The sequence below is a fragment of the Saccopteryx bilineata genome, chromosome 2 (assembly GCF_036850765.1).
Source record: "Saccopteryx bilineata isolate mSacBil1 chromosome 2, mSacBil1_pri_phased_curated, whole genome shotgun sequence".
Taxonomy (NCBI): domain Eukaryota; kingdom Metazoa; phylum Chordata; class Mammalia; order Chiroptera; family Emballonuridae; genus Saccopteryx; species Saccopteryx bilineata.
The window spans coordinates 20,430,745-20,458,008 of record NC_089491.1 but is presented as its reverse complement, the minus strand read 5'-3'; the positions used below and the strand labels follow the sequence as shown (position 1 = coordinate 20,458,008).

Genomic DNA, 27,264 nt, shown 5'->3' with positions numbered 1-27,264 from the left:
GAGGGGCTAGGACCTTCAGGAACCGGCTGCTTCAGAGGTCAAGTGGAACCCAGGGCCCTAGTTTCAGGCGATCTCCTTGGCCTGGGGAGGGGACAGGGGCAGCTAACAGCAGAATCTGGTGAAAGTCTGTGGAATTAACTGCCAATTCTCACAGACGCCGGACACAGGGCTGGACAAAGCAGGACTCCTCAAACTCTTCTTGCCCCAGAGGAACCCTGGGGATGAAGGCAATGAGCACGGGGAGCGGACCATTTCCTGCCACCCTGCCCTCCCTGCCCTCCCTGTAGTTTTAATTCTAACACCCAGAAGCCTCAGCTCCTGGAATAGTGAGTGGCCCGCACAGGTAGAGGGTGAGAAGTCATTGGGAATTTACTGTCTCTCCCCAGGCCTGTCCAAAGACCAACAGCATGAAAGCCCTTTCCCCTGGCCCTGTGTGGGGACAGCTCTAGACCTAACTTACACTATGTGTCTCCTGTGGGATCAGGCGACCGCTGCCCTCCCAGGGGTACACCTGAAATTCCACCCTGCTTAACTTGCTCTTCTTGCGTCCTGACCCCCCACTCCGTACTGTGCCTCCCTTCCTTGATGAATCACTTGCATACAAATCCTCACCTCAGAGTTGGTTTCTGGGACCTGTCATAAGGTGTACCACCACTCTATATTTTAAAACATCCATGCACATTGTGTATTCTATCCCATGACACACTTGTGCCTTTTGATCTAAAAGTATTATCTGTAAATAACCTTCAGGTAGGGTGTTCCAAGATGCAAGTGCGGCTCAAGTGCCCTGCACTTCCGATGGGCAGAAGGGGTGAGGGTGGTGGTGTCTGGTGCTCTGCATCCCTCTGTCTGTCCCACCTCTCCCGCCCCCTTGTTGAGCAATCAAGACCCTAACCACACAGCACACTGGACCCTAACCTTGTTCAGGTCTCTTTATTGAAAAATTAAAGGCATAAGCTCTGTATATAAATACACTGACATCACTAGTCACCTGCAAGGCCTCTGGGATAGGCTGGGGTGCGGTAGGAAGCTGGGTCTTTGGTCCCCAGTGGTGTAGAGAGGGAAATAAATAATAAATACCTGGGGGACAAGGGGCTAGGAGGAATGGGGGTGCTTGATGCTTATTTGTGGCACTAAAGGTCCTGCAAGATGACCCCCGGGCTGGGGGCCGTGTCCATGAATTCTCATGTGACCTCACTCTAGACAAAGGCTGAGGCATCTGGGGAAGGGCCAGGTCCTAGCGGGCCAGGGGCACGTGTCCCCCAGTCAACCCAGAGTAACAGGCTCTGGCAGACCTCACGTGGACGTGCCAAGATACAGGGGTCCCGTCCTTCCCCTCTCTGTCCCCTTCCCGAAACCCACACTTGTTGTGAGTGCCTACTATGTACTGGGCACGGCAGCAGATCCTGACCTGACCTTCTGTTTGCTTCACCTGGCCCTCTGCCGGTTCCGGTCCAGTGGGTCAAGGAGGAGTGGGGGTTGTCTTCCTGCTACCCTGGCCAAGCAGCCCTGGCCCTCGAGGAGCTTAACAGTGCCAGGAGGGAGGAGGGACCGGGGCCAGGGGCCGGGCAGCGCTGGGAGGCCCTCAAGCCTTGGCCCCTAGAGCATCACATTGAACTCAGTGACCAGAAAGTCGATGTAGTCACTCTCCTTGGTCTTGAAGGCCTCTGCGATGATGCGTGCGGCTTCCCGATGCTCCTTGCCCCGAAGTGTCAGGCCGTTCACCTCCAGGATCACGTGGCCCACCTTGAGCTGCCCACAGTTGTGGGCTGAGCCACCGCGCTGCAGGGGCGAGACAGGGCAGAGGCTCGTAGGGCGCCTGAGGACTAGGCCAGCCTGGCTGTGACCACCCACTGGGTCAGGCCTGGCTTGCCAACCAGGCAGCTACAATCTGGGTGTCCGCTGCCCTGGTTAGAAAGCTGGGTCTTAGGGAGAGTAAAGGTCATATGAGTCTGGGTCTGCCCTTGAATGTTGTGTGTCACTTCTGGGGGTGACACCCTGGGATTCTGAGAAAAAACCTCCCAAGGACAGGGATAGTCAAGCGGAGCCCCTGGGAAGTACCTGAATTGTGACGATCCTAGGCAGGGGCTGGCGGGTGTTGGCCCCACCCTCGATGGCGATGCCCAGGGTGGCTGCGCTTTTCTTCACTCGGACCAGGGTGGATGTGGGCTCCAGGAGACCTGGCTGTGGGCGTGAAGGAGACCAGTGACGAAGGCCTTCTCAGCGGACAGGCCTGGCTGTGACACCTCAGGGCTCAGACTCCAGCCCAATGTTGGGAGCCTCCAGCATCCCAGGCAGTAAGCTAAGCACGTGGTGTTCTCGGCTCTGAATTGCTACAAAAATGCCTGGGGCTCAGGTGGTTAAGGGGTGGCCCAAGGCTGCTTGGTGGTGGCACCAGCACGTGAGTCCAGGCCTGACTGCCTTAGCTAGCGCCATGTCAGAACCGAGCTTTAAGACTCTCAGGACCAAACTCTAGTGCTCGGCGTCACAGCAAAGACAGGACTTAAACTGGGGCCTCCAGCCTCAGACAGTGTTCTTCCCAGTGGCCCGCCTCTCCAGTGAGGGGGATCCCTCTACCCCTGTGGTCACTTGTCAAGCTGAACCCTGGTCAGGACTTCCTGTTCTTCCCCTGAGACTCGCCTTCCCCTCCCCCTCTGGGACGCCCTCCCTCCTCACTCACCGGTTTGGTGGCCCCTTCTGTGCTCCTCTCGTTTCGAGGCGGCTCCTTGCTGCTCCTGCTCTTGGCGGACGCCAGCTGTCTGCCTCGGCCGGGAGCACTGGCCTCTACCTCTCCAGCGTCCACACCGCTGTCCTCGCTCAGGGTCTGCCCACTGTCTGAGAGCTGGGAGAGTGTGGAGGCTGCTGAGAGAGAGGACAGGAGAAGAGCCGTGATTTGTACAGGTGGGGTCAGGGAGGGCTTCCTGGAGGTGATGAAGCTGCAGACTGAAAGGCTGGGGGGATTCCCTGGGGTATGTGGGGTGGGGGGTCTGGAGGGCAGGGAGACTCTACCATCCTTCCACCTACTGAAACCTGCCCTTCCAACTAGGCCTGGCCCCGAGGCTGCCACTTCCAGGATGTCTGCCTTGACTGCCTCTGGTGTAATGATTAAGACAGAGATCAGGAAGCAAACCCAGCCCACAGATGTGTGTGTTTTAAAGACATACAATGTTATCAATTTTAATGTTGGACCAACACATTCAGATTAGGAAATTTCACATAAGATTTAAATTTCTAGCTTCTTGAGAAAAAAAAAAAAGTTCTTCCATGCCTGGTCTGTTCCCCTGCATGACCCAAACTGGCCTGAGCTGAGTGTGGACACAGCCCCTCTGGTTCACTGGTCAACCAGCGCTGCCTCACTAGTGTAATGGCTAATCCCTGCGTTGGAGACCCTATGTTAAGAACACACATTCTGGAGTCTGAATTCCCCTTCACCAGCTGCACAACCCTGTGCAAATTACATAGCCTCTCTGGACCTCCATGTTCTTGTTCTAATCAGGAGTAATGATGCCTATCTAATGGGGTTACCATAAAAACCAATAGAGACGATGAATAGGGTGAAGCAGTCAAGAGAACAGGCTTGTGTTAGACTGCCCAGGTTCTTTCTGGACCTCTTGATCTATAAAATGGGAGTAACAACAGTGCCAGCCTCACAAGACTGTTGGGGTGGATGAGATGAGTGGCTAATGTAGGCACAGTCCCTGGAAGAGTGCCCCGCACACAGGCAGTGCTGTATAATGGCTTACTATCACGTGTGTTCAGCTCAGTGCCAGGCTTAGAAGCAGCAGTGACCGATCTACGATAGCTCGGGTTTCTCACCACATCCTCCTCCTCCCGCTTAGCTGCCTCCTCCCCCCTAGCTCACCAAGCTACTGAGCATGGGGACCCTGCATTCTGCATCCTGGTCTGCCTACCTACAGCATGGCACGCAGCAGACAGTAAGTGTCCATCCCCAAACCTGTCCTGCCACCTTCCCTGGACATAGCAGGACCTCACATATCACTTTAGCCACAAGATGGCAGCAGAATCCAACAAAATATACCCAACTCAGCAGGCAGCGGGCTCAGGCTTTCCTGGAGTGAAAGCAGGCTCTACAGCAGGGGTCCCCAAACTTTTTACACAGGGGGCCAGTTCACTGTCCCTCAGACTGTTGGAGGGCCGGACTATAAACAAAACTATGAACAAATCCCTATGCACAATACACATATCTTATTTTAAAGTAAAAAAACAAAACGGGAACAAATACAATATTTGAAATAAAGAACAAGTAAATTTAAATCAACAAACTGACCAGTATTTCAATGGGAACTATGCTCCTCTCACTGACCACCAATGAAAGAGGTGCCCCTTCCGGAAGTGCGGTGGGGGCCGGATAAATGGCCTCAGGGGGCCGCATGCGGCCCGCGGGCCGTAGTTTGGGGACCCCTGCTCTACAGTCTCGCCACTTCCTCAGCTGGACATCCTTTGAAAACTCAGGGGCTACAACCTTGGGCTGACTTCCTGAGTTCCTGGCAGGTTCGTCCTACATTCTGACCCTGCATCCTCAAGTCAGGAGACCCCACCCCCACCCCAGGGGTCCACCTTTTCCCCAGCACCTTCTCTATGCAAAGCCCTGGGGGTCAGAGATCACAGAGGGCACCCCTGCCCTCAACAAGACTGGTGGGTGAATGCAAGGTGGCCAGAGCTGGGGCTGAGGAGGCACCCACCCCCCACGGCAGCCTGGCAGGGCTGTCCCTGTCCCCTCCATTCTAGGATGAAAAGCAGCTCAGAGAGGCACAACAGCTGGCCGTAGTCACACGACAAGTGCCTGGCAGAGCCAGGATTTACACTCATGTCTCTGACTCCAAAGCCCCTCCGTGTGGGCTCAGGACCTGCTTCCCAGCCACCCTGAGCCTGAGGGGGGCACATCTGGGCTAGAAGATCCCTCGCCGGGTGAGTGCCTAGTTCTACCTTCGCTGTGTTGATGGGCAGATCAACCAGAGGGGATGGGTCCCCCAAGGTCACCCAGTGGGTACCCGAGCCCAGCCCCCATCTGCCGGTACTCACTGCGTGTCTGAGGCAGCGCCCTCACTTCATTCACGTCGGGCTCGCTGTCTGGGCGGTGCACCTCCACCAGGACAAAGTGCTGATTTGTGCCTGCCTGGTCTGGGCGGCTTGAGGGGGAGGGTGGAGGGGGGCAGCCCCCAGCCAGCGTGGCCTCTGCGGGGGGACTTTTCAGGTGTGGGGGTGACTGGACCCGTGGGAAGGGGCCAATGGGGTGCTGGTTGACCAGGGCCAGATGGGCATCCAGCGGCCTCTTGGAGCCGGGGTTGGCAGGGGAGACAGAGGCGTAGACAGGGGAGGAGGGCGAGTCCTGTGCTTGCGGGGCCTCTGGAGCTGGTGAGGTGCCCACCGGCGGGCTGCGGTTCTGCGGAGCTGAGACGACAACGCCCGAGGGGGAAGATGCAGAGGAAGGTGGCTTTTGGTCTGGGCTTCCCGGCTTCCTCGGCTGGGCCAGAGGTGGTGGAGGAGGCGGGGGCTTGTAGCTAGGCAGTCCCTGGGCCGTGGACTTGACATCATCCTGCCAAAAGACCCAGCAGGAGTAGAAGGAGTCAGAGCCCATTGCGGCTGGAAGAGGGGAGATCTGACAGCCGAGTGGGCCAGGCCGGGCTGGAATTCCTTCCCCACTCTATCGGCTCTTGGCCACACTGCCCTGAATAATGCAACACCCAGTGGAAAACTTCTCCCAGCATCTCGGCAGCTGATAAGCATTGGGATCCTGGCTGCGTCTCTAGGGACGGCACCGTTACCTTTGGGAACTGAAGTTCTTGGCATCAGCCAGGTCTTGTCACGGGGAACAGGACTTAATTAGAGCCAGGATGTGGGGAATGGAAAAACAATAAAGATATATTACATATATACATATATTCCTTCCTTGGCTTTTGTTTTAGGGGATTGTCTTGGCTACCAGAGACAGGCGATGTGATAGGACTGGAGAAAGAGAGTGTGGACTGAAGGACGACAGACACGTGGGCTGGGGTGCTGTGTGGCCCCGGACAAGGTGCAGCACCTATCTGAGTGCACCTCTGGGCAGCGGGGAACCCTGCACGTACCAGCAGAGCTGCGCGATGTGAGGAGCAAGGTGTAGACTGGCTCAGCAAGGCGCCTGCCACCCAGCAGGTGCTGGGTGAGTGGCAGCTATGGATACTGTCATTACTCTCCCCCCTCTGCCTGTGCCAATATCCAACGCTTGCATAGCTCTGACGGCAGCACAGGCACAGTTCCAAATGCTTTAGCTAAATTAAGTCATTTACCCCTTGTTGCAAACTTACGGGTTAGGTACACTCTTCTTATCCCTATTTTACAGATGGGAAAACCGAGGCCCAGAGTTAAGAAATTTGCCTGAAGTCACACAGTCAGTGGAAGGTCGTATTTAGACCCAGGCAGACTGGCTCCAGAGCGCAAGGCATTCAAATACTATTTGGGTCAGAATCAAAAAGTGGTACTGCCTAGACTACTGATGTGCGCACATGGGCATGAGGCACTGGTCGGCAAACTGCGGCTCGCAAGCCACATGCGGCTCTTTGGCCCCTTGAGTGTGGCTCTGCCACAAAACACCACGTGCGGGCGCTACCTCGATAAGGAATGTACCTACCTATATAGTTTACGTTTAAAAAATTTGGCTCTCAAAAGAAATTTCAATCATTGTACTGTTGATATTTAGCTCTGTTGACTAACGAGTTTGCCGACCACTGGCATAAGGTCATGTTTAACTTCCATTTCCAGCCCAGCCATATCACCTCTCCAGGGAGTTCTCTGCATGCGCTCTGTGTTTCAGTATTTGCTGTGATAACATTCAGATAACATATCAAAAGTAACACCAACTGGGCAAACAGCCTGACAGCCCCACCTAAAATACCAGGAAGGAGCAGTCCTGGGCCCGCTTGAGAGAGCTGAGTGACACACTGCATGGGCCCAAGGCCACATCTGAGACATCACAGCCAGGTCCTCTGTCCCCTCCCAATAGTTCTCACCAAGAAGCCAGCCCCCGGGGCCTCAACCAGATAATGGCAGGCAAAACACAAGGCAAGGGCCAGGCAGCCTCTTACCAGGGAAACATCTGGAAGAGTGTTCATATGGCCCTGGACAGCCTGGCCAGTTTCCTCCAGGTCCAGAGTGTTCTAGAAATGGAGAAGAAAACAATGTGAGCAAATATAAATCAGGAAGGGAAAAAACAGCTCCCTCCCTAGGCTTCAGAAATCTATGGACCCTGTGACACTTCCATATCATTTCTGATGGGACTTCTGACCTGCCCAACTCCGTTAGAATTATTATGCATTGGCCTGACTTGTGGTGGCGCAGTGGATAAAGCGTCGACCTGGAAATGCTGAGGTCGCCGGTTCGAAACCTTGGGCTTGCCTGGTCAAGGCACATATGGGAGTTGATGCTTCCAGCTCCTCCCCCCCTTCTCTCTCTCTCTCTCTCTCTCTGTCTCTTCCTCTCCTCTCTAAAAAAAAAAAAAAAAAAAAAAAAGAATAAATAAATTTTAAAAAAAAAGAATTATTATGCATTAAAATTAATGCTAATTTCGCCAGTCATTTTGAAATCAATGTTTCTTTGAGACTTGCTAATTATTTCCAGGCCTCTCTGGAACCACCTGGAGGTGCTGTGGGGTGGCTCTGGCCTAGACGCTGAATTCCTAAAGCTCAACACCCCCAAACCCAAGGGCTCTCTTCCTACTGTCGGCTCACAGAATCCCAGGGATGTGCAAATGAGGGGTGGATGGGGAAAGTCTCCCTCTTCTCATTTTAATGGTTTTAATAGTGGAGAGAGGGTGGTTATGGTTTAAATGGACTTGACTTTGCAAACATGCCCATTTCCTCCTTATTCTCTAACTCACCAGAAGAAGCCAAATGCTCTCTCAAGTGACACTGAGCTGCTGAAAGGCCATCTCTAAGCCTTTCCCGGGTGGTTGAGCAGCACTGCTACATAAACTGGGCTCTCCTGAGGGCTCAGGGGAGCCATTTCTCCACCACAGAGAGTCCAGGATGGCAAAGCCTCTGCAACCAACACCTAGCTCAAGTCTCAAGTGCAGAGATCATCACTGACGAGCCAGTCTCAGTGCTCCAGACTGACAGAGCCTGGGACACAGAGGAGGTAGGACATGACCCCTGCCTTCAGTAGCTTAAGGACAGTGGGGTTGACGCAAACAAGCACAGGGGACACTGTGCACAGAGTGAGGAAACACAGGCATGTAATGGGGAGGGGTTATCAAGGAAGGCTTCCTGGAGGAGGGACAAGGGCTGAAAGCTGAGTCTTGTGGGTAAGGAGGGAAAGATGAATGTTTCAGAGAGAAGGGTGTGCATAAAGCAGAAAAGCTAGAGGATGTCTGAGAATCTCCCAGCAGTTCCACACGAGTCAAAACAGGGAGCTACTTGGGCCTAAGCCTGAGGGCAGTAGGTTGCCATGGAGATGAGGTCACGTTTGCTTTCTGTGAAACTCCCCTTTGTTCAATTCCTTTCAAGTCACACTAAAACAATGCAGCATGTCAGGGCCTCCACAGGGACTGTTCCCTTTGCCTGGAACATTCTTCCCCTCTGCTACACAGAGCATGCTCCACACACTCTCCTCCTTCAAGACCTTAATCAAATACCACCTCCTTGAAGAGTGCTACCCTGACAACCCACCTAAAACCACAATCCCCATCGCCAACCTGTTTTATTTTTCTCCTTTGCACTGATCACTATCCAAACCCTGTGGCCCAGATGTAATCTTTGAAACACAGGTCAGATAATGTCCCTCCAGGCAGGGCCTTTCCTTCTTACTTGGAGGAAGTTCCAAATTCTGCACTCATCCTGCTACTCCTCCAACCAACTACTCAATGGAATTGGTCCTGCCCCAGGGCCTTTGCACTCACTGCTCCCTGTGCCCGCAGGGCTCCTGGCTCACTCCCCGCACTCTTTCCTGGCTAACTTCTCATTGTTCTGATTTTTTAAAATGCCACTTCCTTGGAAGGGCCTCAGACACAGCCACACCCCTCTCCTTATTCCTTCTTAAAGCACACAGTCATCCCTCACCACATCGCAGTTCACGGTCTCACTGTATTGGGGTTTTTTAAATTGTATATATCTAATTTTGTATTGCGGATTTTTCGCTATATTACGGAATTTTGCAGTATATAGGTATTTTTATATATTTATTATTTTAATTATTTTTGCAGTAAAATAAGCATTTTCTAGCCTAAAAAAATGAAAGCTATAAAAATATAAAGCCTTAAAATATATATAAATAATAAAATAAATATAAGGTCGCTACATCGTGGATTTCCGCCTACTGCGGGGGGTTCTGGAACCTAATCCCCGCGATAGACGAGGAATCACTGTATTTCTTTCTCAGCAAGGCCTTCCTGGACCAGCCTTGACTTAAAACAGCAATGCCTCCCAACGCACTCTATTCTATATTAGACATCATCACCTGATGTTATACTATTAATTTGCTTATTGTTTGTCAGTAGGATAAAACTTCCTAAGAAGCAGGACTTGTAACTACCTGGTCCCTACTCTGTCCTCAATGTTTAGCATAGTGGCTGCTTGATAAATATTTACCAGGCAGATTAATGAACCCACAAATGAACCGTTGAGTAAATGAATCAATCAATCAATCACTCTGGCTGTCACAGGTAGGAGGCCTGAACAGGTAGAGAATCCAGTGGGGTGGCTACGGCCATCCTGTGGAGAGCATTCATGGGGGCTCGAGCGAGGGTGAGGGCAGCAGGTGGGGACGGAAGGCGCCCCGACTCCACACCTCCGAGGGCAGAGGCTGCCAGGTCATCCACACTGAGCTCCATTTCCCGGGATCCTCCCGAAGCCTTGAGTATTCTGGGTGGGAAAAGGGCACACGATCACGAAGACCTCTCATGGGAACCCACCAGTGAGTGAGATGCTCAGCCCTCCTGCCTGTGAGCCTCACTCCAGGGCTCCTCACTTGGTCTCACGATGCCTCTGGGGCCACGTCAGGCTGGGACAACTGCCCCACTTACCAACCAAGCCAAGGCTCATGTGCACATCTTGGCCTTCTCATGGCTCCTGCTCCCTCCAACCCTAGCTCTCCACACTGCCTCACAGGGAGATGCTGCTGACAGCCTCAGGGATACAAGCACAGTCAGGCAGCCTTGGGGACATGGAGAGGTTGAGGCTGCTCTGTCACCACTGACTGGTGGCACCAGTTCTGGCTTCTTTGAATCACACCCAGCTCTGCTACTAACAACTGACTGATGATGAGCAAATCACTGAACTGCTCTGTGCCTCAGTTTCCTCATCTGCAAAATGGGATAACAGCAGCCCCTCCCTCATGCAGTTGATGTGGTAACACCTAAAACATGCTCAGAACACAATCTGGCACAATATATAAGGGCAAGTGACTGTTATACGTAGCAGAAGTCTGAGACCTTGCAAATGTGCCTCAGCAAACAAATAGCTGCAAAGCGTGCCCTGGCCCCAGAGGAACAACACGATGGAAAGGAAACAGCAGCCCTCCCATACAACCCCTCCAAACTCCAGAACCGTAATGCATCCAGCGCTCTCTGGAAACAGTCCAGCTGGGCAACACAGACCACCTACAGTTAAGGTGAACGGCGAGGCAGGCTGGTTACATGCCGTGACTTCCCAAGAGTTGCCAATTATAGCCCTGACCTCAGCAGGGAACACAAAGAGGGTCAGAAAAGCCTGGGAAGTGCCGACAGCAAAGGCAAGAGGGGCCCCCCCACACTCCAATGTAGCACTGTCCCCTGCCCCCAGAATTCATCCTGCAAGCACTCTGGGGACTTAGATGACAGTCCATGGTGGGACCAAAGACATAGCATTCTGTCCTGTTCTGATACATTAGGAGCATCTAGCATTTGTTTAGTCACTCAACAAGCTTTTATTAGGCAGCGTGGCTTATGAGCAAAGCTCATGGGAATAAAAGATGAGCTGGTCATGTGTCCTCAACATCAAGCAGAGGTCCATGCACATAGCAGCTGTCCCGGGCGGGACTCTTGTTCAGGATCACTGATGAGGCTGGCAGCTGTAAAAGGGCCCATGAGAGGGGGAAAGAAGGATCCAGAGCCTGACAACACAAGCTTGTGTCTGCTGAGCACACAGGGAGGGTGTGGCTTTCTCTTAGAAGAAAAGAGATCAGAGAACTACAAACTGGAGGACCTACTGTATGCCAGGCCCTCTACTGGGCATTTCATTCCCTTTCTGATCTCATTTGAGTCTCAGTGTGAGGCAAGCCACTATGATTCTCCCCGGCTCACAGATTTTATACATAAGCTCAGAGAGGGAAGTGACTTGTCCAAGGTCACATAGCAGATCCAGTTTCTAACCCAGGTCAGGGTGACCTCAAAGCCCATGCATCCCTGCCTGACCCCAGAATTGGATAGGGTGCTGATACTGTAACAGGTGTCCCCAAACTACGGCCCGCGGGCCACATGCAGCCCCCTAAGGCCATTTATCCGGCCCCCCACCACACTTCTGGAAGGGGCACCTCTTTTATTGGTGGTCAGTGAGAGGAGCACTGTATGTGGCGGCCCTCCAACAGTCTGAGGGACAGTGAACTGGCTCCCTGTGCAAAAAGTTTGGGGACCCCTGCTAGGACTACAGTAGGGAGCGACTCTCTCTCCGGGACAAAAGCCATTGCTGGCCCCTGGCCTCAGCCATTCTCTGCTATTAATGGCATCCTGGAGTCCAGACAGAAGGCAGGGGTGGGGGGAGTGGGGGCAGGACAAGCCACCAGCTCTGGGAGGGAGGCCTGAAGTGGAGCAAATGGCAGACGGGCCGGAGCCCAGCCCTGCCAGACTCCATCTGCCGAATCCAGACGCTCAGGAGCCCTGAGTCCCCGAGCCATGTTCCTTGTGCATCTGAAATAGCCGCAGACAGCAGGCGAGGAACCTGGGGGATGTGTCAGCAGAAACGCCCTCAGAACAGGCTCCAAGAGGAAGATCAAGGTCAGAGCTCATGCAGGAGCCAGCCTGCACATCCTGGCCATCCCCACCCCCAACTTCTCGAGGCCCCTTTTCTCCTGCACCACTGAGGCCAGAGCTCCGCTGAAGGATCTGACCTGGTGGGATCCTTCACCTAGTCCACAGCTCAGGTGACTGAGGTTCAGAGAGGGAAGGCCACCTGCCCAAGGTCACACAGCAAGGATGGGGCAGAAAGCTGAATCTTATTTAAAGTCTGTTATCCAAACGGCTTCCCACAAGGGCCAGGATGCCCTCAGCGCCTGCTGCCCCATCCTTTTCGTCCTCCAATTAGCAGTGGTTCAGAGAATTCCCTTCCTTTCAGAGAAAAAAAAAACACCTCCTTTGTTGTCTGAGGTGGCCCAGTTGGGTCCCAGATATCCCAGGAGTCTGGTCTGAGGGAACTGTGGGGACAAAATGAAATGAAATGATGAGGGGCAATCCCGGTGCTGACGGCTGCCAGGCGGACTCCTGATTCAGGGACCGGAGGTGTACACGGCCCAGGAGCCACCTCAGCACAGTGAGGCCCTTCCCGCCCTTGCCCGCCCTGCAGCACAATCCCTGGTTTCTAGGCCTCCTTCCCCTCATTACAATGGGAGGGCTCTTACGTAAAGGTGCTATTTTCAGCCCTTTGTTCTCCAGGCTGCTTTACTCTGGTGTCAGGACAGCAGGCTCCCCCTACCTCTGCCCCAAAAATGCACAAGGAGAGGCCCGAGGCTGGGTGGTGCTCCCCCTTGTGTGTGTGGAAAACGGAGGCCCTGAGTCACTGAGGCTTCTGGAAGGTCACAGGACACAGGGAGAGACAAGGAGGGAAACCGGAGAGGGAAGAATGAGAAGAAGAGAGAAAAAAGAGACGGGAGAGAGTTTGGGAGGAACCGCCCAGAGGGAGAGCAAAGGGAGAAGGAGAGATGAAAGAACAGGGCACGCTGGACGGCTGGGGAAGAGACGCTGGTCACCCAGGACAGACGCAGCGGTGGGAGGGGGCAGGACAGCCACCTGAGCCGGGGACAGCCAGGAAGTCCTGGCATTTCTGGGGAGCAACGGGGCTGCCCAGAGTGCAAGGGACGGGTCTGAGCACCCTAAAGACGCTGGGGTGACGGCCAGGCTAGGGAGACGGGACAAGCCGCTCCTAACCTCTCTACCACAGGGTGGGGTGGAAGTCTGGAAGCTGATGGGGCAGGTCAGAGGTGGGGGCGGGGAGGGAAAGAAGCCCAGAGCAGAGGACTGGAACCCTTCCTCTCCGGGTGGCCGAGACCATGAGAACCGTCCTGGCGCCAGGCCGGCCCTGGGCCTCTTACCAGCTTGTCTGCCCCTGCTGTCAAGTTGACCACCAAACCACAGAAGCAGAAAAGTCCCTGGGAAGCCTGTGCATGCAGCCCTCCTGAGACAAGGGGTCACACTGCCTCGGGCCAAGGGAGCCCGCTCCGTGTAGACAGTGCCCTCCTGCCCCATTTCACCTTCCTCCCCACGGCCTTAGGAAAAGGACGTCACTCAGTGGACAGAGAGCGTGACCCAGAATGTCCAGGGCGGGGCTGGAAGAGCCCTGAGGACAATCATTGGAAATCAGGGCTCCAGCAGGGAACGCCGTGGCCAGTGCACCTGGCTGGGCGGAAACACTGCATCTTCACTCTCATTAATCTCTAACTGAAATGTAACATTTCCTTCCATTATGAATATAGGCAACACAGCCCAGCAGAGTCGGCAGTGCCTGTGCCACGGTCACCGACCGAAGTCACAGATCTTTCATATCACATTCCGGTCGTTGCCAATGCCACAGAAGCCCATTTATGCTGCTCATGGCTTCCAATTACAGCCCTTAGCGCCCTTGCTATTGAGCATGCTAATACGGAAGCCAGCTTTTCACGATTTGTTTTGGCATTTTGAGCAGGACATTTTCTTAAGATTTGTTTTTCTTTGCAATCCCAGGTACGTGTTTTATTGTTCAACATTTAAAACTGTTATTCTGAGAAGGCGGTTACAGGCCTTCGCCAGCCTGCCAGAGGGGTCCATGGCACAAAAAAGGTGAAGAATGTCCATCCTAAATCAATGCTTAGTTCGACTGCCATTGGCTAGCTGGGGGAACGGGGGCCCCCAGAGGAGCAGGGCCAGCCCACGTTTCAACAGGCCCTGGCCCCGTGGGTTTGGTTCTGTTTGGTGCAGACAGCTTCCAGCACCCCCAAGTGTCCATCCAGGGACGCACTCTGAAAAGGACCGACGGGGAGGAATGTTCCTTATTTCAGACATCGGCTGACGCAACGCTGTAGCCACCCTGTGGTCACCAACATCTACACTCTATGGGGTGTTCTCCCCAAGGGGAAAAGCAAACTCCAGCCTTGCTGTGCCGTCATCCGGGCACTCAACAGCTTTCTGGGATGGGGCTACAGAGCTCATCTACCTGACGACGTACCTGCATTCCTGGACCACACGTGACAGCATACCTGCACACCCAGACGGCACCCAACAGCCTACCTGCACACCCAGACGGCGCCCAACAGCCTGCCTGCACACCCAGACGGCGCCCGACAGCCTGCCTGCACACCCAGACGGCGCCCGACAGCCTGCCTGCACACCCAGACGGCGCCCGACAGCCTGCCTGCACACCCAGACGGCGCCCGACAGCCTGCCTGCACACCCAGACGGCGCCCGACAGCCTGCCTGCACACCGAGACGGCGCCCGACAGCCTGCCTGCACACCCAGACGGCAATTGACAACCTACCTGCACACCCAGATGGCACCCGACAGCCTGCCTGCACAGACGGCGCCCGACAGCCTACCTGCACACCGAGACGGCAATTGACAGCCTACCTGCACACCGAGACGGCACCCGACAGCCTGCCTGCACACCCAGACGGCAATTGACAGCCTACCTGCACACCGAGACGGCAATTGACAGCCTACCTGCACACCGAGATGGCACCCGACAACCTACCTGCACACCCAGACGGCACCCGACAGCCTGCCTGCACACCCAGACGGCGCCCGACAGCCTGCCTGCACACCCAGACGGCGCCCGACAGCCTGCCTGCACACCCAGACGGCAATTGACAACCTACCTGCACACCCAGACGGCAATTGACAACCTACCTGCACACCCAGATGGCACCCGACAGCCTGCCTGCACACCCAGACGGCACCCGACAGCCTGCCTGCACACCCAGACGGCGCCCAACAACCTACCTGCACACCTAGACGGCGCCCGACAACCTGCCTGCACACCGAGACGGCACTCGACAACCTACCTGCACACCCAGATGGCACCCGACAACCTACCTGCACACCTAGACGGCAACTGACAACCTACCTGCACACCGAGACGGCGCCCGACAACCTACCTACACACCGAGACGGCACCCGACAACCTACCTACACACCGAGACGGCACCCGACAACCTACCTGCACACCCAGATGGCGCCCGACAACCTACCTGCACACCCAGACGGCACCTGACAATGTACCTGCACACCTAGACAGGGTCACCCTCATTCAGCCGCCCCTCTGAGCTCTCTCTACACACTGAAGAGGTATCTTAAAAGATGCAAACAGGATGACGTCACTTCCTTACTGACAACCCTCCATGGTTTTAAAATGAAAGCCAAGTCCCCGACACCTCCTGCTGCTGACCCGCACCCCTCTCCCCTCAGCACAAGCACTCCGGCCCTGCCAGCCTCCTGTAGCTCCTCTGAGTATCCATGAGCCATGAGTCCCACAGTTCAGGGCCCTCCCTCGGCCCCCTGAGCTATCTCGTTGATGACAACCACCTCAAACGTCAGCTCAGACGTCTCTCCCCAAACGCCCTGAGTTGGTCAGGGCCCTGATCTCATGCTTTCACCGCACCCTTCAACCCACTTATCAGAATATGAATTCTGTAGAGGATTTGAATAGAAGCTGCCTCCCCGAACGGCCTTGCTGGGCTGTCAGGAGGGCAGGTGCCATTGTCTCTTGAGCTCACGGCTGCCAGTGCCTGGCTCAGAGTCTGGCATGCAGGAGGCGCACACGAAAGCTTGTTGAGTGAATGAGTGAGTGAATAGACGAGTTCCTTCTGCTCCCCACGGGTTTCTGAGATAGGCCTGAGTCCTCCGCCCTCCTGTTGGCCTGGATGAGGAGTGGGGCATGCGGGCATCAGGGAGGGGGTTGATGCAGGAAAAGGCTGACGGCCACCCCAGCACCCCCTTCTCATCTTCCTGCAGGGGGAAGGGAAGGACAGTAAGACTCTAAGAGGCAGGGACCTTAACCACCGCCCCCATCCTTAGGCAGGCCCAGGGAGCCCTGTCCAGGCATACATGGGAAGCTTGGAACATAAAACCGCTCAAATCCAGGTGAAAACAGGCTGTGGTTAAGCCTGGGGCAAGCCCTAGCTGCCAGCTTCACCTCAATGACATCTGCTCTGTGGGTACACCTGGCCTTGAGCTCTATAACCCTTTTTCCTCTGAATGCCCTTTGCCAGCCTTTAGAATGGATTTCTGCAGACTCCACACCTGCAAGTCCACTCTTGATCTCACTGAATCTTCAGGACAACCCACAGATAGCTGGTCTTATCCGTCCAGTATACAGATGCAGAAACTGAGGCTGCAAAAGCTTAGGTCACCCACCCGAGGTGACACAGCTACTGGGCAGGAAAGTCACGTGTGGGACTCCAGATCACATGCTCTGAAGGCCTTCTGCCATGGGCCTGCTTGCACGAGAGGAGGAATTCAAGAATGGTTGGGCAGGCCTTCCTTCTTTGCGCTCAGCTCTACTGGATGACTTTTTAATTACAGTATTATTGATTGATTTTAATGAGAGAGGAAGGGAGAGAGAGAGACAGACAGAAACATCAAGCTGTTCCCATATGTGCCCGGACCAGGGATTGAACCCGTAACCTCTGCACTTCAGGATGATGCTCCAACCAACTGAGCTATCTGGCCAGGGCATGGATGACTTATTTTATGGGAGGAGAATGATAGTTTGGAAGCAGCAAGAAATTCCCAGGGCTGACTCTCTATTAGACAACTGGGAAATAAGCACAACTTGTCAATGGGGAGGGCTGCATCAGAGTCCATTGCTCGGCTGAGTCTGGTTTGAGGAAAAACAGCTGCAGGAGCCGCGCCTGACCCAGCTGGCCAGCGTGCAGCACGACCCGGGGATTCGGGTAAAATGGAAACTGGCTCCATTTGGGGCAACCATCTGGGGCATCTGGGTCACTGATAGCCAGCTGCCTGCCACCCTGCCTGTCTGAGTGCCAGGCAGATGACATTCTCCTATGACAAGGGAGGCAAACGTTTAGAAGGCTGGAACACGATTAGAGAATCCTGTGTGGCCAGGAGTGTGGTTTCATTTCAGTTTCTGCTCCACATTTCCGGGGCCCGGGGCTGACACTGGGGACACAGACAGGAGAAAGATGTGGTCCCTGCCCACACCCTACCATCACCTCTTTCTGCTTACGCGGGGAGACAGACTCAAGGAGGTTGAAGCACTGTGACAGGTGTTTTAATGTAGGTATAAAAAGCACGTGAGCTCCATGAGGTCAGGGATTTTAGCCATGAGAAAGAAATGTTTTACGGTGCCATCCATCCAGACTGTGGGGTTGTTTGTTACTCAGCATCACTGCAGCCAAAGCTCACTAATACATGGTGTAGTTGCAGACCAGAGCCCAGCACTTACTTAGTGTTGAATACATATTATTTTCTGGACTGATGCTGCAGCCCTTGCCTGAATGCACAGAGAACTAGTGGGAATATAGAGCTGCCATTCCTTTCTGTGTCTCCCCTCAAGTATTTCCCAGCATCTCTCTACAGAGGAAGGAATCTGACTTAGAGGAGCCTGGGCGGGGCAGGGGCGGGGCCTGCTGTGGTTATATAGATGGGGAGACTGAGGCCGACAGTGCGGGAAGGGCTTCCCTGGACAGAGCAGAGGGAGGCTGTGGGGCTGCCGATGCCCGGGATGGGGCCTGAGCCCTGTACTCCTGCAGGAGGAACTTCCCGCAGAAGGCGTTCCTGTCCTGTGGCTCCACCCACAGGCAGTACGAGGTGTCCAGTCTGAGCCCTGTACTCCTGCAGGAGGAACTTCCCGCAGAAGGCGTTCCTGTCCTGTGGCTCCACCCACAGGCAGTACGAGGCGTCCAGTCTGAGCCCTGCTGTGTGTGGAAGGAGGGGGTTGCCAGGAGACTCCAAGGCCAAGACTAACCAGGCAGCCGGAAAAGCTGGTGCCTGCAGAGCTCATCATCACATCTCTTAGCAGCTCAGGCTGCACAACCTCCTCAGGCCCTGCATGGGACTGAAGCTGTCCTTGCTACAAACCCACTTTCATCTATTCTCAACAGTCAGAGGCATCTTGTTCAAAGTGAGTCAGACCATGTCAGCCTGGCTCTAACCTGGCAACAGCTCCCATCTCACTCAGAGTCAAGGTCAAAGTCAGAGTCCTCAGCGCCTGATCTGCAGCGTCCTTCCCTGCACTTACCCTGCTCCAGCCTCACAGCCCCCTGGACTCGGCTTGCTGCTGCCCCAGGGAGCACTTGCTGTTCCCTCTGTTTGAAGTGCTGTTTCGCAGCATGGGGGGCATGGTTATCTCCCCCACCTCTTCCCCATCAATACTCAGGGGTCACTTCCTGACCCCCCGCCCCTCCCCAAATCCCCTTCCTGCCGTATTTTTCTCCTTAGCACGTTTACCATTTACACTGAGCATTTCAGTTATTTCTCTCGCTTACATCCTGGCACGACCCTAAATTCTGTAATAGAAAGGATTTCTTTGCTGTCACTACTGGATTCCAGCACCCAGAACTGTACACAGCACACAGCAAGCACTCAGCACTTCAACAGAACAGGAGAAAGAGAGGAAGGGACAGAGGAGAGATAGACCAACAGACAGACAGATAATGGTAACAAGCAGCTGGTGGGCTCCTTCAGGGAGGTATCACCACCAGACAGCAAGGGTCACCAGCAGCCGCTCAGAGGCCAGCAGGCCTGGGGCAGATCCTGACTCCACCACCCATGGCTGTGCAACCTTGAGCAAGTCGCTTCTCCTCTCTGAGCTTCAGTTTTCTTCTCTGTGAAACGGAGCTCATAGTAGTACTTGCCACTCCTCGTTACTGGGAGAGTCAGAGAAGATACGATTGAAAAGCGTTATCCCTGTGCCATGAACTCCTGACGAATGCCAAATACTATTTTTTTTATTAGGAAAGGCCCCGGTTATGGGCCAGCTCTGTGCTGAGCACCAGGGATTCAAGGGTGGCTCCAGACCCAGTCGCTGCCTTCAAGCAGCCCGTGGTCAAAGTGGGTAGCAGATTATTAGAATATAATGAGACAAGAGCCATGACAAAGGGAAGTTTAGGTGACTATTATGCCTGGGGAGGGCTCTGGGCAGGGGTCCCAGCCCGTTTAGCATTGGTCTGCAATGACTTTGTCCCAGTCCAGGGGTCTCTTTCATCCCTGGGACGTGCTATCCCTGGCCAGTCTAGGCCACAGGTGTGGCAGCTGACCCTGGGAAGTCATGACCAAGTGTCACTCTCCTTGAGACAATCAGGGAAGTCTACTGGGAAGAGGTGGCATGTGAGCTGAGAGCCAAAGCACACACTGGAGACAGCCAGACTGTGTAAAGTGGGAAGGAGAACATTCAGACCGGGGGTCGGGAACCTATGGCTCGCGAGCCAGATGTGGCTCTTTTGATGGCTGCATCTGGCTTGCAGACAAATCTTTAATAAAAAAAATAATAACGTTAAAAATATAAAACATTCTCATGTATTACAATCCATTCATTTCCTACCGCTCATGTTCATGGTTGCGGGTGGCTGGAGCCAATCACAGCTGTCCTCCGGGATGATACCAAATTTTTATTGGACAGTGCGTAAGGTACACGGGTCGTTGTATGGCTCCCACGGAATTACATTTTAAAATATGTGGCATTCGTGGCTCTCTCAGCCAAAAAGGTTCCCGACCCCTGATCCAGACAGACAGAGCGTCTGACATATGAAAGGCCGAGAGGCCTCTGAACAGCTGCACACATAGAAATGGCTATCCTCATTTTACAGATCCTAAACAACCTGAGCTCAGAGAGAAACCACACCCTTAGGTCACACAGCAAGGAAGTGGCGGAGTTGGGATTTGAACAAAGGGCATTCTCACTCCAGAGAATGAGAAAACCTGGGGAGAAAAAACGAGCACCGAAAACTCTGGGTCCCCTGAGGCTGAGTGCAGATGTAAGGGGGTGGCAGGTGGGAAGGGCCACAGCCCCGACCTCTGCCCCAACCAAGGGACTCCCAAAGCCCCACCCGGCCAAACGGACGGTACCTCCATCAGGTCTATAAGCCACAGCAGCCGCTCCTGGGGAGAAAGGGTGGGCAAAAGGCAAAAAGAAAAATACATCAAATAAATATTAGGGATGGGGTGGGCACAGCAAAACCCTCCAAACACATGCGTGCATGCACACACGCACGCTCACACATACACACGCAGAGGCATAATAAACACGGTTCTCTTTTCTCTTTACTTTGACTCCTCCGGGCAGAGGCAATGGAGGGATGGGAAAGAAAGGGCCCTGCACTACGACTAGCACTGCTTCATTCCAACTGCCTCCTTGAAGGAAACCAGGGGTCCTCACTGCTCTGCAGAAGTGACACTTGTCTTTGAGAAGGGCCTTCAGGAGATGGTCATTCACCTTGGGGCAACCCTGGGACTTTCCAGCAGGTGAAGCTGGGGTCTTTATTCCTATCTGACAGATGAAAAACCTAAGGCTCGAGAAGGGAAGTGACTTGCCCAAGGTCACATCTGCTGCTAATGACAGGCAGAGCCTGCAGAAGGAGGACCCTGCTCAGAAGACTTGATCGGAAAAGACCCGAGTCTGAGAAAGGGAGCCCTGGCTGTCCACATGGAGGGCACCTGCAGCAGGATGAAGACTGAAGGGGGCATAGCAGATTCTCAGCCCAGCGCTTTCCAGAAGCCTCCAAGTGTCTGCAAGGCCCTCGGTGCAAATCCTCAGGGCAGTTCTCCCAGCCAGGCTGGGACAGGACAGAAAGAGCAGAGGCCTCCCCTGCCCTCGGCTGCAGGCAGCATCTCAGGGATGCTGGCACTAGTGGGGAGGTGCTCATCAGTTAATCTCCCAACCAGCTGGGGGGAGCAGCACCACTGCCCCAATGCAAGAGGGGAAACCGAGGCACTAAGGGAGAATGTGACCTTTCCACACTGCCTCTCCTGCCTGTGAAACCTTCTCATAGACTCCACCTCTGAGAGCTCACCCTGGTCTAAGTTAGTCTAATGTGACATGCATGTGCTCTCTGGTGGGCCACAGACTCCCACAGCTATTCACACCTAAGCTTGGGGATCCCTTCCATCAGTCCCCCAAACTCCCGCTCAGACTCATCTCATGGCCTTTCTGAAGTCTGCCTTCCCCACGTGCCCCAGACTACAGGGTCTCTTTGGCAGGGTAGGGTCAGCTGCCACACCTGTGGCCTAGACTGGCCAGGGACAGCACGTCTCAGGGATGAAAGAGACCCCTGGGCTGAGACAAGGTCATTGCAGACCAATGCTAAACTGGGGCTGGGACCCCTGCCCAGAGCCCTTCCCAGGCATAATAGTCACCTAGACTCCTAGTCCTGCAGTCTAACCTGTCCTCAGGGCCTTGGACTGCTGTGGCCAGAGCCAGTAAAACCCGTGGGTCATGTTACCCATGGGAAACTGAGGCCCGCAGAAGCTGGGGTTAAACCTGAATCTCCCACCTCCAAGGCTAGAACACATCCCATCCTGCCCACTGGATCTCTGACCCCCAATTCTAAAAGAACCATCCCAGAAATAGAGCCTGCAATCCCCGCACCCCCACCTCGGGTTTCAGAGCAGTGACTCAAGGCTCCTGAAGCCCAATGTGGACATCATCAAGGAACACCAGAGAATGTGCACAGAACCAAACATGCAGCCCAAGGTGGGGACAACCTCTTCCCTGCCCCAGAAGTGACCTGCTCATAAAAGTGTGGCATCGCCTCCCCTGCAGACACCCCCAGAGCCTACGGGAATGCACAGCAGCTTCCCGGGTCACCTCCAGAAGCGACAGGGACTCCTGGGAATAAAGGTGACTCAATGGTATGGATCGGAGGCAGAGGGGTAGAAGTTCCCCCAGAAACTCAGATCCCCAGAGCTAAAGAAACAAAGAAGCCATGTTGGGAGCTAGGGTCTGCAAAGGAGAGGTATGCCCACTGCAGGGCTGTCTCCTGGTGGGGGGCTAGGCTCTGCAAAGGAGAGGTATGCCCACTGCAGGGCTGTCTCCTGGTGGGGGGCTAGGCTCTGCAAAGGAGAGGTATGCCCACTGCAGGGCTGTCTCCTGGTGAGGGGCTAGGCTCTGCAAAGGAGAGGTATGCCCACTGCAAGGCTGTCTCCTGGTGGGGGGCTAGGCTCTGCAAAGGAGAGGTATGCCCACTGCAGGGCTGTCTCCTGGTGGCGGCAAGCTCCTCTGTGCTCACTAACCACCCCATGCCTGCAACCCTGGACATCACTGCCACCCTCAGAGCTCCTGCTCCTCCAACAGGACAACTAGCTGTCCCAAGTCTAACTGGGACTCTACCTATAAGAGCTCCTGATTCGGGGTATGGGAGCAACAGTGCTTGGGAAACTCGACCATCCCCTCCTTTTCTATGGAGAGTGGTGAGGAATAATCCAGACAGAAAGGAGAGTATGGAGCCCAGCCACATCTCCTGACCTCCCACCTGGCTCTCCCCCCTCCAACATGGACGGTAAAAACTGGGTTTTTCCCATGGTGGATAGCAAGGCATTTCCACAGCCCCTTTCTTGCAAGACCTCCTGGGATTAATTTGCCTCCGAGCATCCTGGGAGCAGAACTATGCCCTGAGATGTACCAGATGCCTTGAGGGTGGGGGCCAGAGAGTGCAGGAGAAAACCAGGCTGGGTCTGGGCTCCATGAAGAGGACGTGTCTCAGAGAAGACCCAAATCACCAGGACTCTGCTATGAACACACTGATCAGGTTCTCAGGGGACCTCCCGCAGGTTATCATTATTTTTCCCATTTGTCTCAGTATCTGTGACTTTTACTTTCTCCCCAGCCCAACCCCCCAGACTGTGAGCCCCAGGAGCCGGGGCCACGCCTGCTTTCCTCTAGAGCCCACGCCTGGTATGTGGCGGGCACTCGACCACGATGAGGTTTTACAGGCGAAGAAACGGAGGCTCAGAAAGGCAGGCATGGAGCTGGCAAGTGCTGTGCTAGGATCTGAACCCAGATAGGTTTCACTCCAAAGCCAGTACAGCTGCCCCTCAGTCTCCACATGGACACCAAAATCCTTGGACGCTCAAGTCCTTTATATGATACCAAACAGTATAGTGTTTGTCCATAATCTGTATTTGCATATAGACTACAGTAGGTACGCCTTACACATCACTCCGTTCACATGAATTCCGTGTAGTGCTCGATGCACAGCAGATTAGAGATTTGCTTTTGGGAACTTTCTAGGGTTTCCTCCCATCAAAATTATTTTCAGTCCATGGCTGGTTGAATCTGTGGACGTGAAATTCACTGATACAGAGGTCCGACTGCATTTTCCCTGCTGGCCGCTGCACTAGGGACGGGATAGGATACTCACCCTGGCCGAGCTGACGGTGGTGGAGGTGCCGTGGCTGCCTGTGGACGAGCCTGTGTCGCTGTAGGAGACCATGGAGTAGGTGTCACCGGTTCCGGGGCCAGGGGGCTGCCGCGCCTTCATCGATTCGATCTCCTGCCTCAGCACCAGGTGATCAAAGCGGTTCAGATCTTGGGGAGAAATGGTGCCTCTCACCTCAGAGAGGAGTGAGAACTGGAGGCAGGGACAAGTGGGGCACTCAGCAGGGAGCCCCACCAATGCGCGGACTGGTTGCCTGCTACCACAAATTATCTGCATGCAAACTTGACCACTGGCCTCCCCTCCTTAAACATCAGTGGCTCCCCACTGCCCTTAGGAAAAAGTCCAAACTCCTTGCCCTGGATGCTGGACCAGCATCATCTGACTCCTCCCTGGCACCTCGGCCTGCATGACTGTGATATCCTAAAGCCACGGGAAGCCTTGGCCGTCCCCTGCCCCCCCCCCATTTCTCTCCAAATTGCGTTTCCTCTGTGAGTACTCCCCAAATGTATCCAGCCTAGTGGATTCCATCACTCCTCCTTCGTAAAGCTCCAGAATCTCAGACTTGCTTAGAGCAGGGTTCTCAAAGCCAGCAGCTCAGCAGTCACTGGGGGTTTGTAAAAACTGCCGGGGGCCTACACCCACCCCCAGATGTGCAGGGTTAACCAGCCAGGGTGGGGCCCAGGCAGAGGCAGATTTAACAGCAGGTGCACAGGGCACGTGCCCTGGGCCCCGACTTCTGAAGGGCCCCGCAAAACCCCAACTTTATACTTTTTTCTGATGACACCAAGTTTGGTTTCATGTGTGTAATTTTAACATTAACAGTACATAATATTTTTTATTTATTTAAAAATATGGTTAACATGTATTTTTTTCCCTCTTTTTTTTTTTTTTTTTTTTACAGAGTCAGAGAGAGGGATAGATAGGGACAGACAGACAGGAACTGAGAGATGAGAAGCATCAATCATTGGTTTTGACAGACAGACAGGAACATAGAGAGATGAGAAGCATCAATCATTAGTTTTTCATTGTGACACCTTAGTTGTTCATTGATTGCTTTCTCATATGTGCCTTGACGGTGGGGCTACAGCAGACTGAGTAACCCCTTACTGGAGCCAGCGACCTTGGGTCCAAGCTGGTGAGCTTTGCTCAAACCAGATGAGCCCATGCTCAAGCTGGTGACCTCAGGGTCTCGAACCTGGGTCCTCGGCATCCCAGTCCGATGCTCTATCCACTGTGCTACCGCCTGGTCAGGCTCCCTCTTTTTTTTAAGGGGCCCAACATTTTCTTCTGTGTCCGAGGTCTCAACCGACCTTAATCCACCTCTGGGCCCAGGCATCACTTTTTAAGAGCAATCCAGACGATTCTAAATGTGCACTTAGCATGGAAAGCCACTGTGCCAGTGAGTACCCCGATCACAGGAGACTGTCTCCCCGGGGAAGGGGGAGCATGGAAAGCCACTGTGCCAGTGAGTACCCCGATCACAGGAGACTGTCTCCCCGGGGAAGGGGGCTGTGTTGGTCACCGGTCTCTGCTCAGGGTTCAGTTTGGCCTGATTCCTTGTGGGTTCTTAGTAAAGGAGTGAAGGACAGAGGGTGGCAGGGAGGGATACAGAGCCCTTGAGAACTGCAGCCAGATCCCACAGGCTCCCTGCCAGCCTGTCCGTCGCCCAAGGAGGGGTGGCAGGTCACCTTGGCATGGGTGTTGAGAAGCTCAAACAGGGCCATGACGAGGGCCTCCACGGAGACACTGCCGGCGCGATACTCCTCCAGGTAGTAGGCCATGGTGGCCCGCTCCTGCTCGTTCAGCAGGTGCCGTGCCTGCTCCTCCAGCAGCACGCGTGTCTGGTTCCCCAGGCTGCTCAGTGTCACCTGGGAGCCGGCCGGCCCCTTGTAGAATCCCAGCTGAAAGACAGGAAGCCAGAGCTGCTCCGGAGGCGGGGGCCAGGCCGAGCCAGTGACCACCCTGCCGAGGGAGGCCTTCGGTCCCTCAGCGGTGTCGGCCCGCCCGACAAGCCTGCAGGACACGCTCCCCTGCGCTCTGTGTGCGCGTCCTCCTGCAGTTGAGGCTGTTAATGGTTTGCGTGGCACTTTTACATGTTACCTTATCACATCCTCGGGGCCATTCAGAGGAGGGCAATATTATTAGGGTTTCCATTTTATTCTCTAGGTCAGCGATTTTCAACCTTTTTCCTCCCGTGGCACACAAACTAATTACTAAAATTTTGTAGCATGCCAAAAAATATACTTTTTTGCCAATCTCACAAAAAATAGGTTTAATGTTGATTCATTCACACTGGACAGCTATTGTGTTGGCTGTTATTGTTTTATTTGACAATCTAAGGGCAAAGAGGTCAGTGCCTCTGACTATATAGTCAGCTACTGCATGTTTAAAACATTCTTACGGCACACCCAGGGTGTCGTGGCACACCGGCTGGAAAATGGCTGCTCTAGGTTTCAGTATCTCCCTCAGTAAACTGGGGATTGCAGTAACTTTATTTCCAAAACAGAGCTTAGACTGGCACATGCGTCCTCCACCTTCTTCCACCAGTCAGCTGTGTCTGAGATGCCCTCCGGTCTCCCTCTGCCTCTCTATGCCACCTACACGCAGCTGCTGAAATCATCTTGTAAAAACACACAGCTCCTCGTTCTGCTCCCTGCTTAGCCCCTTCGGCAGCATCTCATCATTTTAGTGGAGAAGCCAAACCTCTTACGTGGCCCACAAGGCCCTGCGCAATCCGGCCAGCCACCGGTTGTCATCCTGGTCCCGACTGCCCCTTGCTCCCTGCATCCCCTCAGATTCTCCCTTCTCCCAACCAGCCACGCCCCCCGCCAGCCGCAGGGCTCTGGCGCAGGCTGTGCCCTCGGACGAGATCAGCCCCCTCCTGCTCCTGCACCGGGCTCCACTCTCGATGACTTCTACCTAACATTCAGTTCACAGCCCAGATATCACGTCACTACTTCTGACGACCTTTGCTCCATCTAAATTAGGCGTCTCATCCGTTCTTCTCTCGTAACGCCCGGCACCTCGTCTTGATGGCAGGGAACGTCCTTGGTGATTAGATATGTGTGCAGTTTGTTTTGTTCTATGTGGGTCTCCTTCACTGTGGGTGACCTCCATGAGGGCAGGGACCTGATCTCTTCTGTTCATTGCTGTTAACCCCACTGTCTGGGAAGGTGTCAGAGGTGGTACCCAGAACCTGGTGGCACTCACAGACACGTGTGTAATGAAAGATGGACAGACACACAGTCAGCGGGCTGCCCAAATGAATGAGATCATGTATGTGAGTTGCTCGCACACATACCAGCTCCAGACTCCCCCCACAAGAGCTAAGGAGTCAAGGATGCCTGCAAATGGAGAGCACCCTACCTTGTCTGTCCCTTCTGTGGCAAGGTCCCCAGGAAACCTATCAAGAGAGAAAAGTATGTTCAGCCACACATCTGAGCAAGGGCAGGGTCAGTATGCAGGGGGATGAGTAAAGCTTTGAGAGAACCGTGGCCTCCACTCGCTGAAGCTACTTAAGAGAACATGAACCCCTGGGCAGATGGGTGGCTCCTGGCCTCCCTGTCAACCCCTGTGGACAGTATTTCTAAAGTCAGGCAAGGCGGATTCCTGAGTGGTTTCCAACCCTATAGGATTAGGCTGGTAATGCCAGGAGAGGAGAGAATAAAGGGGCCACTGACCCGCGGCCTGGCATCAGGGCAGCCCGAGGAGGGGGTAGG

General features: G+C 54.3%; 1 protein-coding gene across 4 annotated transcripts in view; it reads right to left on the bottom strand.

Moving 5' to 3' along the window:
- Positions 1–927: 927 nt before the first annotated feature.
- The window catches only part of WHRN (whirlin), an 87,502-nt gene continuing 61,165 nt past the window's right edge, over positions 928–27,264 (bottom strand). Inside the window, exons 5-13 of one of the 4 annotated variants that reach the window (XM_066256407.1) lie at positions 26,912–26,948; positions 25,234–25,446; positions 23,528–23,737; positions 20,238–20,270; positions 7,086–7,157; positions 5,044–5,557; positions 2,681–2,862; positions 2,062–2,184; positions 928–1,782 (exon numbers count right to left, since the gene is read on the bottom strand). In XM_066256407.1, coding sequence (XP_066112504.1) covers positions 1,600–1,782; positions 2,062–2,184; positions 2,681–2,862; positions 5,044–5,557; positions 7,086–7,157; positions 20,238–20,270; positions 23,528–23,737; positions 25,234–25,446; positions 26,912–26,948 — 1,567 coding nt within the window. In that variant the 3' untranslated portion in view covers positions 928–1,599. The remainder of the gene's footprint in view (positions 1,783–2,061; positions 2,185–2,680; positions 2,863–5,043; positions 5,558–7,085; positions 7,158–20,237; positions 20,271–23,527; positions 23,738–25,233; positions 25,447–26,911; positions 26,949–27,264) is intronic. The other 3 variants (XM_066256408.1, XM_066256409.1, XM_066256411.1) reach the window with 3 other exon arrangements.